The sequence below is a fragment of the Mizuhopecten yessoensis genome, unplaced genomic scaffold (assembly GCF_002113885.1).
Source record: "Mizuhopecten yessoensis strain PY_sf001 unplaced genomic scaffold, ASM211388v2 scaffold9369, whole genome shotgun sequence".
Classification (NCBI taxonomy): domain Eukaryota; kingdom Metazoa; phylum Mollusca; class Bivalvia; order Pectinida; family Pectinidae; genus Mizuhopecten; species Mizuhopecten yessoensis.
The window spans coordinates 74,635-94,624 of record NW_018408013.1 but is presented as its reverse complement, the minus strand read 5'-3'; the positions used below and the strand labels follow the sequence as shown (position 1 = coordinate 94,624).

General features: G+C 34.0%; 1 protein-coding gene across 2 annotated transcripts in view; it reads left to right on the top strand.

Moving 5' to 3' along the window:
* The window catches only part of LOC110457903 (large neutral amino acids transporter small subunit 1-like), a 31,032-nt gene extending 11,550 nt beyond the window's left edge, over positions 1-19,482 (top strand). For both annotated transcript variants that reach the window (XM_021509362.1, XM_021509361.1), the window contains exons 4-12: positions 2,796-2,921; positions 3,548-3,650; positions 4,290-4,334; positions 4,747-4,870; positions 15,134-15,237; positions 15,533-15,629; positions 17,003-17,149; positions 17,966-18,155; positions 18,779-19,482. In XM_021509362.1, coding sequence (XP_021365037.1) covers positions 2,796-2,921; positions 3,548-3,650; positions 4,290-4,334; positions 4,747-4,870; positions 15,134-15,237; positions 15,533-15,629; positions 17,003-17,149; positions 17,966-18,155; positions 18,779-18,834 — 992 coding nt within the window. In that variant the 3' untranslated portion in view covers positions 18,835-19,482. The remainder of the gene's footprint in view (positions 1-2,795; positions 2,922-3,547; positions 3,651-4,289; positions 4,335-4,746; positions 4,871-15,133; positions 15,238-15,532; positions 15,630-17,002; positions 17,150-17,965; positions 18,156-18,778) is intronic.
* Positions 19,483-19,990: the final 508 nt, after the last annotated feature.

The window sequence follows — 19,990 nt, the reverse complement described above, 5'->3', positions numbered from 1 at the left end:
CTGCTACAGTGTCAATGTTACTAATTTCAGTGCTATATGTGGTTATGAACTGCTACGGTATCAATGTTTCTAATTTCAGTGCTATATGTGGTTATGAATTGCTACAGTATCAATGTTACTAATTTCAGTGCTATATGTGGTTATGAACTGCTACGGTATCAATGTTTCTAATTTCAGTGCTACATGTGGTTATGAATTGCTACAGTATCAATGTTACTAATTTCAGTGCTATATTTGGTTATGAACTGCTACAGTATCAATGTTACTAATTTCAGTGTTATATGTGGTTATGACCTGCTACAGTGTCAATGTTACTAATTTCAGTGCTATATGTGGTTATGAACTGCTACGGTATCAATGTTTCTAATTTCAGTGCTATATGAGGTTATGAATTGCTACAGTATCAATGTTACTAATTTCAGTGCTATATGTGGTTATGAACTGCTACAGTATCGATGTTTCTAATTCAGTGATATATGTGGTTATGAACTTCTACAATATCAATGTTACAAAATGTACTAATTTCAGTGCTTTATGTGGTTATGAACTGCTACAGTATCGATGTTTCTAATTTCAGTGCTATATGTGGTTATGAACTGTTACAGTGTCAATGTTACTAATTTCAGTGCTATATGTGGTTATGAACCGCTACAGTATCAATGTTTCTAATTTCAGTGCTATATGTGGTTATGAACTGCTACAGTATAGATGTTACTAATTTCAGTGCTATATGTGGTTATGATCTGTTACAATATCAATGTTACTAATTTCAGTGCTATATGTGGTTAATGAACTGCTACAGTATCGATGTTATTAATTCAGTGCAATATGTGGTTATGAACTGCTACAGTATCAATGTTATTAATTCAGTGCTATATGTGGTTATGAAATGCTACAGTATCGATGTTACTAATTTCAGTGCTATATGTAGTTATGAACTACTACAGTATCGATGTTATTAATTCAGTGCTATATGTGGTTATGAAATGCTACAGTATCGATGTTACTAATTTCAGTGCTATATGTGGTTATGAACCGCTACAGTATCAATGTTTCTAATTTCAGTGCTATATGTGGTTATGAACTGCTTCAGTATCGATGTTAATAATTTCAGTGCTATATGTGGTTATGAACTGTTAAAGTGTCAATGTTACTAATTTCAGTGTTATATGTGGTTATGACCTGCTACAGTGTCAATGTTACTAATTTCAGTGCTATATGTGGTTATTGTGGTTATGAACTGCTACAGTATCGATGTTTCTAATTCAGTGATATATGTGGTTATGAACTTCTACGGTATCAATGTTACAAAATGTACTAATTTCAGTGCTTTATGTGGTTATGAACTGCTACAGTATCAATGTTATTTATTCAGTGCTATATGTGGTTATGAACTGTTAAAGTGTCAGTATCAATGTTATTAATTCAGTGCTTTATGTGGTTATGAACTGCTACAGTATCGATGTTACTAATTTCAGTGCTATATGTGGTTACGAACTGTTACAGTATCAATGCTACTAATTTCAGTGCTATATGTGGTTATGAACTGTTAAAGTGTCAGTATCAATGTTATTAATTCAGTGCTTTATGTGGTTATGAACTGCTACAGTATCGATGTTATTAATTCAGTGCTAAATGTGGTTATGAACTGCTACAGTATCGATGTTATTAATTCAGTGCAATATGTGGTTATGAACTGCTACAGTATCAATGTTATTAATTCAGTGCTATATGTGGTTATGAACTGTTACAGTATCAATGCTACTAATTTCAGTGCTATATGTGGTTATGAACTGCTTCAGTGACAATGTTACTATTTTCAGTGCTATATGTGGTTATGAACTGTTGCAGTATCAATATTACTAATTTCAGTGCTATATGTAGTTAGGAACTGTTACAGTATCAATGTTACTAATTTCAGTGCTATATGTGGTTATGACCCGCTACAGTATCAATGTTTCTAATTTCAGTGCTTTATGTGGTTATGAACTGCTACAGTATCAATGTTATTAATTCAGTGCTATATGTGGTTATGAAATGTTGCAGTATCAATATTACTAATTTCAGTGCTATATGTAGTTAGGAACTGTTACAGTATCAATGTTACTAATTTCAGTGCTCTATGTGGTAATGAACTGCTACAGTATCGATGTTATTAATTCAGTGCTATATGTGGTTATGAACTGCTACAGTATCGATGTTTCTATTGTCAGTGATAAATTTTGTTATGAACTGCTACAGTATCAATGTTGCTAATTTCAGTGGTATATGTGGTTATGAACTGTTACAGTATCGATGTATTAATTCAGTGCTATATGTGGTCATGAACTGTTACCGTATCAATGTTACTAATTTCAGTGCTATATGTGGTTATGAACTGCTACAGTATCAATGTTATTAATTCAGTGCTATATGTGGTTATGAACTGCTACAGTATCAATGTTACTAATTTCAGTGCTATATGTGGTTATGAATTGCTACAGTATCAATGTTTTAATTTCAGTGCGATATGTGGTTATGAACTGTTACAGTATCAATGTTACTAATTTCAGTGCTATATGTGGTTATGAACTGCTACAGTATCAATGTTATTAATTCAGTGTTATATGTGGTTATGAACTGTTACAGTATCCATGCTACTAATTTAAGTGCTATATGTGGTTATGAATTGCTACAGTATCAATGTTTTAATTTCAGTGCTATATGTGGTTATGAACTGTTACAGTATCAATATTACTAATTTCAGTGATATATGTGGTTGTGAACTGTTACATTGTCATTGTTACTAATTTCAGTGCTATATGTGGTTATGAACTGCTACAGTATCAAACGTGCAGCTTCCCTCCAGACAATCATCCTAGCATGCAAGTTAATAGCTATTGGATTGATAGTTATTTTTGGTCTGATTAACATCGCCAAAGGTAAGTTAACGCATAATCTATAAAACCATCTATTTTACATGGGATCCGTGATTATGTTCCAAATAATACGGCTGAATGTTCTTTGATGTGTTCTTTGCTTAAAATCCCCAAGCTTAGTTTTGACAAAACGTTTTACATTTAATAGAACTGTTGATATCAGAATAAAATGCCAAAAATTATAAACAAATTCCATCTTCCATAAGCAGATTTCAAAATCTCTCCATATACTGTAAAGTGGGGAAATTAAATCAAGAAAAAAACTCCAATAGTGAAAGTCAACAACCGGACCCTGATGTCCAGCGAGGACGATGGGAAATCCTACTTGCTCTTTTCACCTCTGATGGTGTATACACAAGCGGTCTAGCAACAGAATCGCTCTTGACGGAAGCAAAGTTGACCAAAGCTGGGTTTTCCTTTTCTGCTGCCTTTTCGCATCTCTGTCGAAAACCTCTTTTGTCGATATATGATATTTGTATACAAAAATTGTATTTTTAATCAATTATTAAAAAAAAAAAAAAAAATTGTTTCGCCTAAATGTTCAATTGAGTGTCTGGTTTATCTAAATTTGGCCGTTCGTTTTATAGCCACTATATATTAACATCGTGAGAATTGTCGTTAACTTTCAGGAAACGAGGAAGAACATTTGAAAGAACCGTTCAAGGTAGATGAGGTGAATATGAGTGGCATCATATTCGCTCTTTACGTCGGGATATTTGCGTATGGAGGAGGGTTCGTAAGTTCGTTCCTGTCTTTTCGGGGATTTTTGTATTGTCTTAATCTTTTATTTAGTATAAGTAACTCGGTTTTGCCTGGGGATCAGCAGCCAAATTGTATACGACGGTTAGAGATAAGAGGCTCAAGGTATAAAGGACTTTCTGGGAATGAGCAACCACACAAGATTTTCTGAAGATGAGCCGTTCGTATCATTTATTCGATAGGTTAAACGATTACAACATGATGTTCAACTACTTCCGTTACACATTCACTGTCTTTAAAGAGTTTCTTACTCTCGTGTTTCCTCGTTTACTCTCGTGTTTCCTCGTAAGTTCGTCCTGGTATATTAGTCGAGGGTTTAAAGGAAAACATTACTCGTTCTTGAAGAAATCCTGACCTATCTGAGAAGCATTACCTTTTGGATTAAGAATATCAATCAAGGACAATATGGCTAACTTTCACGGGATCTATAATACACGATAGTTACCTATTGTTACCGTTTTGTTACTTACAAACCGAACTATAACCAAATAGAATTCTTCATTCACAAATCAGAAAATTCAATGCGCATTCATGTATATGATAATACTATCAGAGGCTACATATAAACAATCATATATAAAATAATGTAAAGAAATTGTTGTTTTTTTTCAGGGATTCCGCTTTGTTTGCCTTTGAAGAGTATGTTTCTCCTAGGAGGTGAGAAACTTATTAAACAAGTTAATGGTTTGCCAGTTTTATCTTAATGCAATCTGCGTAATTAGAACCATAAGAAAGTTAAACCTATAAGTCGTTTGTATTACATTTCTAGTTTGGTCAGTTTCTATTATAAATTATAAAAGTGCTTATTAAATCTAAATATACTCTGTTGAGCTCAACAGTCTTTTCATATAATCTGCCACAATACACGTTTTGTCACTTTTATATTATTATTATTATATTATTATTTTTATATTTTCATATTTTGAGTCACTAATATTTTTATTAAACGCTGTTAGATAGTTTTGATTGAATTAATTAGACAGTGGCCAAAACAAGACCAGACGAATATGAAATTTCATTTTATAAGAGTATCGAATTACTGGAAAGCTTTATTAATAATAAATAACAGGAACATTCCGCTCGCCATTGTGATTGGTCACACCATTCCTATTGTGGCCTACCTGCTAGTCAATGTTGCGTACTACAGCGTCCTTACAACAGAGGAGATCACTTCCGGTCTAGCAGTTGCTGTGGTGAGAACTTTTTGATATAATTCTTTTTAATTTAATTTAAATCTTTGAATGAAAAGCATTTTGTTGATCATGTTAGCTGAAGTCTCATTCATCGAATACATTTTGTAGAAACGTATGCTCTCTGATTTTGTGATATTTTTGGGGAAAAAATATGATAATTTATTGCCGATTGAGGACATTTAAATGAAAAATGATAACTAGAAATAGGAAATAACGATGAACTTATTTGACCAAAAAAGGAGGTCGTTTCAGAATGCCAAACAGGGTTACCACTTTGTGCACAATATGGCTTGTTTTCCTTGTGAAGGTCACCAATGGTATTAAAAGCCAAAAGAACAAACAACATGTCTTCAATGTTCCGACGTGTATTTAGACATGGCTAGACAATATGTTTGGGTAGGGACATACATTGTACTATTATATTACGAGACAATGTGTTGTGGAAGGGACATACATTGTACTGTTATATTACGAGACAATGTGTTGTGGTAGGGACATACATTGTACTATTATATAACGAGACAATGTGTTGTGGTAGGAACATACATTGTACTAATATATTACTAGACAATATGTTTGGGTAGGGACATACATTGTACTGTTATTTACGAGACAAATAGTTGTGGTAGGGCCATGCATTGTACAAAATGACACTTTAGTACCTGGTGTGGGCACCTTTTGCACGAATCCCAGCACGGATTCTCCTTTGCATTGAATTCATGAGAACATTTATTCGCCTTAAGGAAATGTTGTTCCATTCTTGTGTTAATACTGCGATCAACTGGGCGCGGTTGGTTGGGAGGGTGACGTTTCCTAACACGCCTGTCCAGCTCATCCCACAGATGCTCAATGGGAGACNGCTCAACCACAGATGCTCAATGGGAGACATGTCGTGGCTATATGGGTGCCATTCCAGAGGCTGAACGTTGTTTGCCGTGAGAAAATCAAGACAGACTCTGGCAAAATGCGGTCGAGCATTGCCTTGCTGGAAAATTAGGTTATGACATCTGAGAAGTGGAAGGACATGTAGTTGGAGACTCTGGTCTCTGTATCGAACGGCATTTAGGTTTTGATCCAGGACCATTAAGTGTGATTTTACTCCATGGGAGATGCCTCCCCAAACCATTACAGAAGCCCAACCGAATCTATCGCGTTCAACCACGCATGCGTCGGCGAAACGCTCACCGCGTCTGCGATATACCCTTTTTCTTCCGTCTGAGCGATACAGACAGAATCTAGACTCGTCGGTGAACATCACACGCCTCCAATCGAATCGCCCTGTCTTGTCGTGCGGTCGTTACACGCAGACGACCGCTCCTGGGACGATCGGAAACTTACCCAGTAACACGGAAACGTAAACAGAGACGGTTAATTGTACACGGGCCAACACCAAACTGCCGTGCGACAGCCGTTTGGCTATGACCATCCATCAACATCGCAATTGCTCTACCCCTCTGAATTTGCATTAAGCGTGGCATCTCAGTCAATGGCGAAATCAAATCAATGTGGCTAAACTTTGAGTATCCGTTAAGATTATTTGTTTGAAAAACTCCGGCTTGGCTTGATCACGCCGCGCGATTTGGACTAAAGAAGCTCACAAAGTCACACAATGACATCATCACGCTTGGCTGATTTTAGGGTAGATTGTTGAGAAGGAAGATCGTTCTTGATGTAATACCTGACCAAAATAATCCATTATTTCCTTACAGCTAAGGTGTACTACAGGGGGGAACTTTGTGCGTTTCTTTTTTTGTTCAGTTTATATTGTAACATGGCTATAAAATGTGTTATAGTAAAGGACATGCATTGTACAGTAATGAAACAAAATGTTGTGGTAGGGGACATGCATTGTATCATGACTAGACAATGTGTTGTGGTAGGGGAATGCATTGTACTATTACGAGACACTGCGATGTGGTAGGGGGAAGTATTGTACCAATACGAGACACTATGATGTGATAGGGGAAAGTATTGTACCAATACGAGACACTATGATGTGATAGGGGAAAGTATTGTACTATTACGAGACACTATGATGTGGTAGGGGAAAGTATTGTTCTATTACGAGACACTTTGATGTGGTAGGGGAAAGTATTGTACCAATACGAGACACTATGATGTGGTAGGGGAAAGTATTGTACTATTACGAGACACTATGATGTGGTAGGGGAAAGTATTGTTCTATTACGAGACACTTTGATGTGGTAGGGGAAAGTATTGTACCAATACGAGACACTATGATGTGGTAGGGGAAAGTATTGTTCTATTACGAGACACTATGATGTGGTAGGGGAAAATATTGTACTATTACGAGACACTTTGATGTGGTAGGGGAAAGTATTGTACCAATACGAGACACTATGATGTGGTAGGGGAAAGTATTGTATTATTACGAGACACTTTGATGTGGTAGGGGAAAGTATTGTACTATTACGAGACACTTTGATGCGGTAGGGTAAAATATTTTGCTATTACGAGACACAACAGCTTGTCACTGTAAGTCAGTTATTCCTCTGAATTTAGTGTCCTTAAACTGTCGCTCAGTGAAGAATAAGTCATTGTCCATCGGGTATTTTGTTACATTTCAGGACATTGACATTCTTGCATTGACAGACACCTGGTTAGGTTCATATATCGATGACCAGATCCTAGCTGAGCTAATACCATCATGCTATGAATTCCATCACAATGCTAGACTTGGCAAACGTGGTGTTGGGGTGGCTGTTCTATTTAAGAAAGGCCTAAATGTGAGACATCTCTCTTCCAGCCATGATGATGTATTCACACACTTTGAGCACTGACTTGTTCTGTCATTGGTGGTGATAAACAATATTTAGATTGTGTATCATTTACAGGCCTCCTCCATCTAAGCAGTTAGTTTTCCGAAATAAAGTGTTTTCTGATGAATGGTCTACCTTTTAAGACCACCAAGTTGTTGTACCACAAGAGATTATTATCACGGGTGATCTTATTTTCCACGATCTATCTAATGTTGATGCTCGCCAGTTCTCTGGTCTACTTGATTCCAGGGGTCTGATTCAGCATGTGACAGAAGCTACACACACCCATGGCCACACACTGGATTAGGTCATAACGAGGGAAGACAACTCATTCATGGATCTATTTCAGTGATTGATCCATGTCTAAATGATATAAAGAGGAACCAATCCGGTGATCATCTTGCTGTCCACACAAACACTGAATTGTAGTAATCCAGCTCGTGCAAGGAAAGAAGTGAGCTTCCGGAAATTCTGCGAAATTTCAATACCAGATTTCAACAATGACATTCAGTCTTGTTCCGCCCTTCAATCTACTGAAGGCGAGGTTGATGATCTTGTTGAAGCATACACATCTGGTATAGAAGGCCTGTGCAAACTAAGGTGATAACTGTGAGACCAGATGCCCCGTGGTATAATGAAAATTTCCGCGTAGAAAAACAGAATCGTAGCAAAGCAGAGAGACAGTGGCGACGGACCAAATTAACCGTTCACCAACAGATTTATAGTGAGCAATGTGAGGATACTAGACAGCTTTTTAGACTCGCCAAACACCTAATGGTACAGAAAGGTGAAATTATCCTACCAAGCTGTAATTCTGAAAAAAACTTTCTGAATAAAATCAGCTCAATCAGGAAAATTATTACCGAAGTTAACACCACTGCTGACATTGACATCTCTGTCATGACTGCTGACATTGCATTTGATAGGGAACCATTGGCAAAACAACCAACAACCCAGGATGAGTTGCGCAACATTATCATGACCTCATAATCGAAGTCCTGTGAGCTTGATCCACTGCCTACAGATCTATTAAAGCAATGTCTTGAAGCACTGCTTCCTTTGATTACCTCAATCATGAACAAATCATTGGCTGAGTCAAAGGTTCCATTATGTTTCAAGAAGGCACATGTCAGACCATTGTAAAAGAAGTCTGGAATGGACAAGGAGGAGTTAAAAAACTACCGCCTAGTTTCAAATCTGCCTTTTCTGTCTAAGATCTTGGAGAAGGTTGTTTCCTTGCGTTTAGAGGTTCATCACCATGCAAAAAGTCTCCATGACAACTTGCAATCGTGTACATAATGATATAGCTTCTGCATTGGATAACAAGTGCAGAGCGGTGCTTGTCATGCTGAACTTGTTAGCTGCATTTGACGTCATCGACGATGGCATACTTTATAAACGTCTGGAATACTCTTATGGAGTGACTGATACCGCACTATGCTGGATACAGTCTTACCTGAGTGAACGACGACAGTGTGTTGCCATCGGATCTTCCACCTCACAAAGTACTAGATTTCGGGGTTCCTCAAGGGTCGGTGTTAGGACCACGAAAATATTGTACATTTCTGTATGTACTCCAATTAGAGAGATTTGTCGTCGCCATAGCCTTCGGTATCTTTTCCCCAACGTGTCAGCATACAATGGCTCTCCAGCTCAAGGTCTGTGCCAGAACTATTGTGACTGTCCCAGCTGTTAAAACCTAGGGGTATACTTTGATAGTTCACTGAACAATTGAACGCTATTGCCAAATCCTGTTACTACCAGATGAGGAACATCGGCTGTAGGCGGCAGTTTATAAATGCAGATGCATGCAAGATTTTGGTGCATTCACTTGTTACCTCTCGGTCGGATTATGGTAACGCCTTGCTCTGTGGTATATCTGGCAAACTAACTAGTCGTCTGCAGCAGCACGGCTAGTTACTCGTACTCGAAAGAGAGAGCACATCACTCCTGTGCTTTATTCGTTGCACTGGCTACCTGTATGATACAGGTCGCAGTACAAAATTCTGGTGTACATATACAAGGCACTGAATGGAACAGCTCCTCAGTACCTACAGGAGCTTGTTACCCTGTATCAGCCGTCACGATCACTGCGGTTGTGTGTCCCAAAATCTCGTACTGTGACCTACGGAAACAGGTGCTTTGGGAGGGTTTCGGCTACGTTGTGGAATAGCTTACCATCTGTTATTAGAAAGTCAAATATCCCATTGCTTGCTTAAATGTATAAAGTGATTGTAAGCCTTTGTTTTTTGTTTTCACAATTATAACCATTACTATTATTCATATGTTTTTAAAATGTAAATATCAACCTTGGAACGAATTCAAATAGTAGGTATGATGATAAAAGTTTTATTTAAGAACTGCCTGCTCCATACATTTAGTTTTTTAACTATATACTCATATTAAATTATAATTGATCGATCGACATAATCTAATCTAAGGGACATAATCAACCACAATATCATAAATATAACATAGGCTAGCTGTACCTGGGTATTGGTATTTTCAGAAGCATGTTTAGATACCTTTTCAGAATATAAATGTACATAGTACTTTTTGTCTTAAATTGTTATATGTATTCAGTGTTTTATGTTTGTGTGGTATCGCTTAACTTAAAAGGAGAATGCTTGCAAAGGGAGGAGATCAAATGGAAAAACATATTTGTCACTGACTTTATGATATATGATACTGTCTAAAATTATTTTAAAACTATTAAAAATGTGTGCCTCATCGATAAGACTTACAACTGGTTTACATTATGTCTAATTGTATTCAAATCATGTCTGCAAACTGTCAGGGCTTGGGGTCAAAGAAAAAAAGACTTGATGTACTGAATTATTTACACAAAAAAATTAGGGATTTTAATATTGTTTGTCTCCAAGACACTCATTTTACACCTCAAATAGAGAATCATATTGAGTCACAGTGGGGTTTTAAGTGTATTTTTAATTCTTATCTGTCAAATTGTAGAGGCGTGAGTAATATGTTTAATAATAATTTTGAATTGTATATACACGAAGTCAAAAAAGATAGAAGTGGCAATTTTATAGCTGTTGATATTACAATTGAGAAAAGAAGATTAACGCTTGTAACTTTATACGGCCCTAATACTGATGACTCAATGTTTTATGAATATTTAAAAAAGACTCTAGATGAACTTGAAAATACAGAAATCATTATATGTGGAGATTACAATATTGTACTGAACCCAGAAAAAGATACCTATAATTATAGAAATGTAAACAATCCTAAGGCTAGGCAAAAAATACTTGATATAGTTGAAGAATATAATCTATCTGACTGTTTTAGGATACTACATCCAGACTTCCGTAGGTACTCATGGAGGAAAACAAACCAATTAAGCAAGCTAGGCTAGATTTCTTCCTTACAACTGACAATCTTTTAAATATAGTAGATAAAGCAGATATTAAACCAGGATATAGAACAGACCATTCGATCATTACATTAGAAATAAAGACTAACAATTTTGAACAGGGTAAGGGACTATGGAAATTTAACACTAGTTTACTTTATGATAATGAATATGTGAAGAAGGTAAAAGATACAATTGAACGTATAAAGAAACAATATGCAGATAGTACATATGATGGAAATATAGAAGAAATTGACAATAAGGATATTAGATTTTCAATCGACGACCAACTTTTTTTAGAAACTCTACTGATGGAAATTAGAAGCACAAGTATTTCTCATGCAATACAGAAGTCAAAAAAAGACAAAAAGAAAAATAATTAATGGGAAGTATAAATAGGATAGAATCTGAAGACAATTTAGCAAATAAATTTGATATTTTACACCCCAAAAAAAGAGAATTAGAAACCATCAGACAAACAAAAATGAAAGGACATCTAATTAGGTCTAAAGTTAACTGGATAGAAGAGGGGTAAAGGGCGACAAAATACTTCTGCAGTCTGGAGTCTAGAAATTTTACTCACAAAACAATATTATAAAATGGAAAAAGTTAATGAAGAAATAATTACTGAACAAAAGGAAATCATGAAAGAAATAGAAGCATTTTACACAAAACTTTACAGTGAACAGCATGAGGGTATAGAAGATGTTGATCTAGACAACTTACTTAATCAAAAAGAAACACTAGAAGGACTTTAACAGAAGAAGAGCTTGGAAAAGCTTTAAAAAATATGAAAAACTGTTAATCGCCTGGAACAGATGGCTTTCCTGCAGATTTTTTTTTAAAAAAATTGCCAAAACTTAAATATTTTATATTGAGATCACTAAACTAGGGATAAACTAAATGATCTTTTTCCACAAATCAAAGGCTAGGTATTATTACATGTATTCCAAAAGGAGAAAAACCAAGACAATTTTTAAAAAACTGAAGGCCTATTACATTATTAAATATAATTTACAAATTAGCCTCAGCATGCATAGCCAACAGAATGAAAACAATTTTAGACTTTATAATTTCAGATACACAAACAGGTTTATTAAAGGGTAGGTTTATTGGAGAGAGTACTAGATTAATATATGACATAATGAGTTATACAGAAAATAATGAAATTACTGGATTATTGGTTTTACTAGATTTTGAAAAGGCCTTTTTTTTTTGGACCGAGTATCAGACATTGGATCAATACACTATATAAAGACACTTAATCAGCTATTATTCCGTCTTTGCGTATTGCAGAGTTGTCCTCTCTTGGGAGCAGGTATTGATTGTTACGTCACTTGCTTGTGAGAGGAACGTCATCAATTTTTGAGAAAACGACGTAATTTTCTCACACAAGCCAATGACATAACAATCAATACCTGCTCCCAAGAGAAGATAACTCTGCAATACGCAAAGACGGAATACAAAATGGTAGGTTATCAGAATTTTTCACTATATAACGCTGCTGTCGTCAGGGCGACCCTGTCTCACGATATCTTTTTTATACTTGTGGCAGAAATATTCTGAAGGGTATCAAAGTAGGGAAAAAAGAACACAAGCTCTCACAGTTTGCAGATGACACATCTCTTATTGTAAATGGTTCTAGGATATCTTTCAATGAGGCACTCAAAATGTTAGAATTAGTTGCTCAAATATCAGGTCTTAAGGTAAATAGTGACAAAACACAATTGATATGGAAAGGAAGAAAAAAAATCAGTCAAGACGTCTACCACCATAGATGGAAGTTAAAATGGGGGATAACAAAATTTAACCTTCCTGGAATAGATTACTCTGTCAACTTAGATGAAATGATTAACATTAACTATAATAAAGCTATACAAAATTTAGATAAACCATTAATGGTCTAAAAGAATACTTAAACCAATAGGTAGAATAACTGTTTTAAAACCATTAATACTTTCAAAAATGATTCATCTCTTTATGACTACAACGATCCAGACAGAGCTTTTATTAAAACATTGAATTCTACTTTTTTTTAAATTTATATGGCAAGGATCTATTGATAAAGTGAAAAGGAACACTCTAATTAAACAATACAACAAAGGAGGTTTAAAAATGATAGATATAGGGAACTTTATTGATAGTTTAAAATCTACTTGGGTAAGAAGACTTTTGACATCTAGTGATAAGGAATGGAAAGACATTTTTGAACATGGAATATGTCCCATACAGTGCCTTTCAAAATGTGGTGAAGGTTTCTTTGAAAACTTAAATATAACAAATTTATTTTGGAAAGAAGTCCTAAATACATAGATAAAAGTGTCAAAATTAAATTAAATAAGAACCAAAACTGACCTTCTTACCTCCCCTTTATGGTACAATTCTAACTTTAAGATAGGGAATCAATACATTTATTTTGAAGACTGGCATAAGAAAGGTGTAAATACAGTAGTTGACATAATGAAAGGAGATGGAGCATTTCTAAATTTTGAAGAATTCAAAGACAAGTTTTCTGTAATATCGAATAATTTCTTAAGTTACCAGAGTATGTGTGCATCCATTAAATCTGTGTTTAAAAAATGTAAGGTACATCTAAATAACAATACTATTGTAAGACCTTATTTACCTTTTCACCCTCAAATTCTATTTAAAAGTAAAAAAAGGCAGTGGAAATTTCTATAAAGCATAGTCAATACATCAGAAATTAAATGGAAAACAAATCCTATTTTCCAATATTTGAACTGGAATACAATTTATTTACTACCCTTTAAGACTACCAAAGATACAAAACTACAATGGTTTCAGTATAAAATTCAAAATCAAATTCTACCAGTAAATAAATATTTGAAAAAGATTGGCATAACAAATAATGACAAGTGTAACCTATGCAAAGATAATGTAGAAGATTTAGAACATATGTTTTGGGAATGTAATAAAGCTCAGGTTATTTGGACCAAACTAGAAGAATGGATAAAACAAAAAACAAATAAAACAGTAGTTTTTTATTTGAAAATCATATTGTTTGGACATACAGTTAACATTGTCACATCACAACCTCTCAACTTCCTTATATTACTTACAAAATACTTTATTTTTTGTGCATCAAAAAGACAAGACAGAGTTAACTTCAACTTGTTAAAAGAATTTATTGCACAAAGATATACAATCGAAAATGTTCTTCACATAAATACATGTAAACAATTTTTTTTTTCAAATATTGGAAGAGTGGGAAAATGTATTTACATAAAAACAACAACATTAATAAATTACAACCTATCCATATGACATAAAGATGTAACTATTTTAAAATAAGATTTCTTACTTTCTTAGGTAGTAAAGCTTCCCTTACATTTGTATAGCAGATTGTTTATAGGTTATATGACTCTATATATATCCATATATGTTTATGCATGACATACAATTGAAACCATATATAAAGAGTGAAGGAGTTTTACAATAAAAACACATACATATAATACACAATTTATTTTAAACGGATTTACTTGTATACTATGTATACATGTTTATACACATTTCATATCCTGATATTAAAAAATAGCTGACTTATATACAATATATATCTATACAATTTTTATACTTAGTTCAACTGAAGTTCACTTAAATAGCAATGTAGATAGAAATTATTATTAAGTCAGAATATATATATATGGATATTTATATTGCCTTGTAATAGTTTATGTCTTTGTGGTGTGATTTAAATGTATACAGTATGTGACGTTTAGTTATAAGTAATGTTTGGTGTTAAAAAAACCTTCTCCGATACTGAACTCCAGAACTCATCCAAAGCAAGAAATAAAATCAAAGATGTGACTCCTGTGAGAGGATATGTTTACATGATATATGTATACTCATATGATATTTTATATGATGTATCTGCGAAGACAAAAAAAAAATTAAAAAAAATAAATCATGTTGTTAAGCGTTTTAATTATATAGGGCTCTATATAAATGTTGTATATTATTTATTATATTTACTATGATGTGGTAGAAGACATGCGTTTTTTCATGATAAGACATCTTATGGTAGGGACATAAAGGGATTCGAATTCTTTTGTTTGCTTGTTTAATGTAATATATATTTGATAACAGGCATTCGCTGAAAAAAGCATGGGCATCCTTAAATGGGCAATAGTAGCGTGTATCGTGTTGTCCACGTCAGGGGGTATAAACTCCAACTACTTCGCTACAAGTCGGTAAGTACAAAAAGAACATTGACTAATATTTAATGTCCGTTATCTATATTATGTATATTACTTTTTCTGCATATACACAGATTTTTGGGTTTTTTTAAATAAATGCACGGGAATTTTTTAAGCATTTGAATTTACACATAAGTAAGGAAGGATAATTGCTAAATATGCTTCATACTTTTGAATGTTTTTTTTTAGATTCAAAAGCATGTACACAACAACGTCCTGAATAAAAATTCACCAATTAGAGATAAAATTTGAGATTAAAATCAAATAGCTTTAAACATTATGTTTTCAGAATGATTTATGTGGCATCAAGAGAAGACAATTTTCCCAAGTTCCTGTCCATGGTGAATGTAAAACGAAGATCCCTAGTGCCAGCGATGATGACAATTGTAAGCTACCATTTTAAAGGATTAGTTTTCTCACCTACTTATGCTTATGTGATTAGGTGTTTACTTTCACACCCGTATTGCATTGTGTTTAAATTAATACGAATCACCATTTACCACCAGAGCCGACATCGCTGTGCTATCTACAACGCTGTTTTCCATTCGAGTATCAAAGGAATATGCCATTTTTTATATTGCTGCGGTGTGCGTGATGATTATAATACTTGTGGACCGAATAATCATTCTTAACCATTTTTATGCTGTTAATGTTTTCGTATTATTGTTAATGTGGCAGCTATCTATACGTAAACATAATCTCAGCTGTTCTTCTGTTATTTATTTATAAACAGGGATGTCTTTCAGTTGTTATCCTGTTATTTATTTATATACATGGTTGTCTCTTAGTTGTTATCTTGTTATGTATCTATATACAGGCTTATCTCTCGGTCGCTGTCCGGTTATTAATTTATAAAAAGGGTTGTCTCGCAGTTGTTATCCTGTTATTTGTTTATGTACAGATTTACCTCTAGGTTGTTATCATGTTATTTATTTATATACATCGTTGACTCTCGGTCGCTGTCCTGTTATCTATTTATATACAGGGATGTCTCTTAGTTGTTCTCCTGTTATCTATTTATACACAGGGTTGTCTCTCGGTTGTGATCATGCTACATGTATTTGTTTAAATACAGGGTTACCTCTAGGTTGTTGTCCTGTTATTTGATTATAAACAGGGTTGTCTCTCGGTTGTTATCGTGTTATTTATTTATATACAGGATTGTCTCTCGGTTGTGATCAAGCATAATAGCAGAATCACAACCGAGAGACAACCCTGTATCTAAATAATAAACAGGGTTGTTTCTAGGTTGTTATCGTGTTATTTATTTATATACAGGGTTGTCTGTCAGTTGTTTTCCTGTTATTTATGTATATACAAGGTTGTCCCTCGGTTGTTATTTTGTTATTTAATTTTATAAATTGTTATCTCTCAGCTGTTATCCTGGGTTTTTTCATTTATATACAGAGTTATCTCTCAGCTGTTATCTTGTTATTTATTTATATACAGAGTTGTCTCCCAGCTGTTATCTTGTTATTTGTTTATAAACAGGGTTGTCTCTTAGCTGTTATCTTGTTATTTATTTATATACAGAGTTGTCTCGGAGTTGTTATCCTGTTATTTAATTATCTACATGGCTGTCTTTTGGTTGTTATTCTGTTATTTATTCATATTCAGAATTGTCTCTCAGCTGTATCCTTTTTTTATTTATATACATGGTTTACTCGCAGTTGTTATGCTTTCCTTTACGGTGTTGTCAGGCAGTTGTTATGCCCTCCTTTACAGTGTTGTCTCGCAGTTGTTATGCTCTCCTTTACAGTGTTGTCTCGCAGTTGTTATGCTTTCCATGATGAGTCTGCTGTCCACTCTGAAGATTTACATAATCCTCGTGCAAGCTAGCAGATTCATAGCTGTGTGTGGCTTGTTTAAGCTCAGGAGAACTCACACACCTAGCAACGTCATAAAGGTATAACTATCGGGTTATTTCCCGGACATTGGGACATTTTATAAACTTTATTTATAAATATGTGTTAAAATTCATTGTTTTAAACGTAGTAAAATATAGTTTTAAGCTTAGCATAGAAAAATGAAAACTATGAATAATATTTTAAATATCGGCTAGATGGATAACTTGGGTTCAAATTATTGCTAACCTAATTGCCTTTTAATTGAGGAGTAAGGTTATCATTGACATTCAGAAGAAGTAATGTTTTCTACCTTGACAATTATACTTGAAAGCAATGTTTTAATTATAATGTAAAAATCTTGATATCACTGATGTATGCCAGAGCAATATAATGTATACAAGTTTAAAAATAAATATTGTAGATAGTTTATGTTTCATTTCGACTACATGTGAAAAAGTCCTAGGTCTGTATTAATGGAACTGTTCTCCTGCTCAAACGGAGATTCTGTGCTCAAGCCAAATGTCTTTTTCCAGTGATAAATAAATCAAACTTTATATTAAGCCCATGATTTGGAAGAATTTTAGTCAGACTTCAAGCCGGATACCATGTAAAATGTTGACATAAAATATTTTATTGTGTCACATGGCTTAAACTAGTTACAAGAAAATTAGGTTGAGCACAGAATCCATGCTTGAGCATGAAAACGGTTTCATGAATATGGACCCCTCCGTGCGCTATCTGAGTTAAATACGACAGGAGGACAAGACTAATTCGCTTAAAATCTTCTGCCGTTACTTAATGAACGACACGACATTAACCTCCTGTTTTCATTGAAATATTATAACAGCATTAAGACAGCCTAACCCTTGTTACAGTTACCGCTGGTTATACCCATCTTCTACCTCTTTATGATGGCGTCAATGATGGTCGTCACCATAGTATACACCCCAGAAGTGATACCCAAGGTTATCATCTTTGCCTCCACCGGGGTCCTAGCGATACTTCTCACATGGATTGGCAAACACCGCAATAGTTCCCTACGAATGATCTACCATAGAATACACGGTAATTCACTTCATATGTTTCACTTCAAAATGTACTTGCTTACAGCATGTTTATTTATGATAAGGCAAATAAAACATTCTCTCTTTGTCTTTTTTTCTGGATTATGATTCACACTTGTCTACTTTTAGGTTCGTATATCACTCCTGCCTATATTTTGGATTGTGTATTATCCCTGTCTTCTATCTTAATTACGTTTTACACGTGCATCTAAACACAAAATGTTTACCACAAACCGCTTTTTTCATTTAGGTTAACGTTAATCCTCATTAAATAGAAATTCTTTAATGTGAACGAAATGAATCATTTGCAAAAAAGAAAAAGTAAGAAAGTAATCGGTTGATTTCATAAGCAAATTGGAGAAGAGCAAGGTTATCAATTTTCCAATGTAATGATACAGATATTTAAATAGCTTTTGAAATGCATTTTTTAGCAAATTAAGTTTTGATTGTTTATATGATGAATGACGTCATCATATACGCGTTCTGTAAGTATGCCAAGTCAGTTTCGTGTTGCTTTATCTTCATATTTAACTCGTCAACATGAGGAATTTATATTTTTATAACAATTTCAAAAGGAAAAACTTTGAAAGATGTGTTGTAATTTTATTTCGTTTTCAATTTCAGATCCAATTGTGAAGCTATGCCGAGCAGTTCTGTTGTGTGAATTTACTGATAAATAGTAGTTATATAAAGTATGTGAAGCTATGCCGCGCAGTTCTGTTGTGTGAATTTACTGATAAATAGTAGTTATAAATAGTAGGTGAAGTTGTGCCGAACAGTTCTGTTGTGTGAATTTACTGATAAATAGTAGTTATAAATAGTAGGTGAAGCTATGCCGAGCGGTTCTGTTGTGTGAATTTACTGATAAATAGTAGTTATATATAGTAGGTGAAGCTATGCCGAGCGGTTCTGTTGTGTGAATTTACTGATAAATAGTAGTTATAAATAGTAGGTGAAGTTGTGCCGCGCAGTTCTGTTGTGTGAATTTACTGAAAAATAGTAGTTATATAAAGTATGTGCAATATGATACGTATTGAAATTGTGAACATAGTTAATGTGTAATAAGATTAATGTAAATGTCATTAAAATATTTTATGTGTGAGTTGAAGCATATATAAGAAGCTAACATGTTTGTATGTGAGGTATGATAATATGTTGCATTTCGAATTCTACTAAAACATGTATGTTTTTATGTGTTGTATGATACATACAGAATTAGCTTACAATTCTATGTATGTCATAATACTTACAGAATTAGCTTACAATTCTATGTATGTCATAATACATACAAAATTAGCTTACAATTCTATGTATGTCATAATACTTACAGAATTAGCTTACAATTCTATGTATGTCATAATACATCCAGAATTAGCTTACAATTCTATGTATGTTATATTACATACAGAATTAGCTTACAATTCTATGTAATGTTATATTACATACAGAATTACCTTACAGTTCTGTGTAGGTTATGTAACATACAGAATTAGCTTACAATTCTATGTATGTTATGTAAAATACCGAAGAATAAGAGGCAGCTTAGATTTCTATTATAGTATGATGCATACAGAAGTAGCTCATATAAAATAGTGAACATTTGTATGTGTGTTATGATACAGATAAAAACACCTAACATCTGTATGTGTGTTATGATACATATAGAAACACCTACAATTGTGTGTGTGTTATGATACATATAGAAACACCTACATTTGTATGTGTGTTATGATACATATAGAAACACCTAACATTTGTATGTGTGTTATGATACATATAGAAACACCTAACATTTGTATGTGTGTTATGATACATATAGAAACACCTAACATTTGT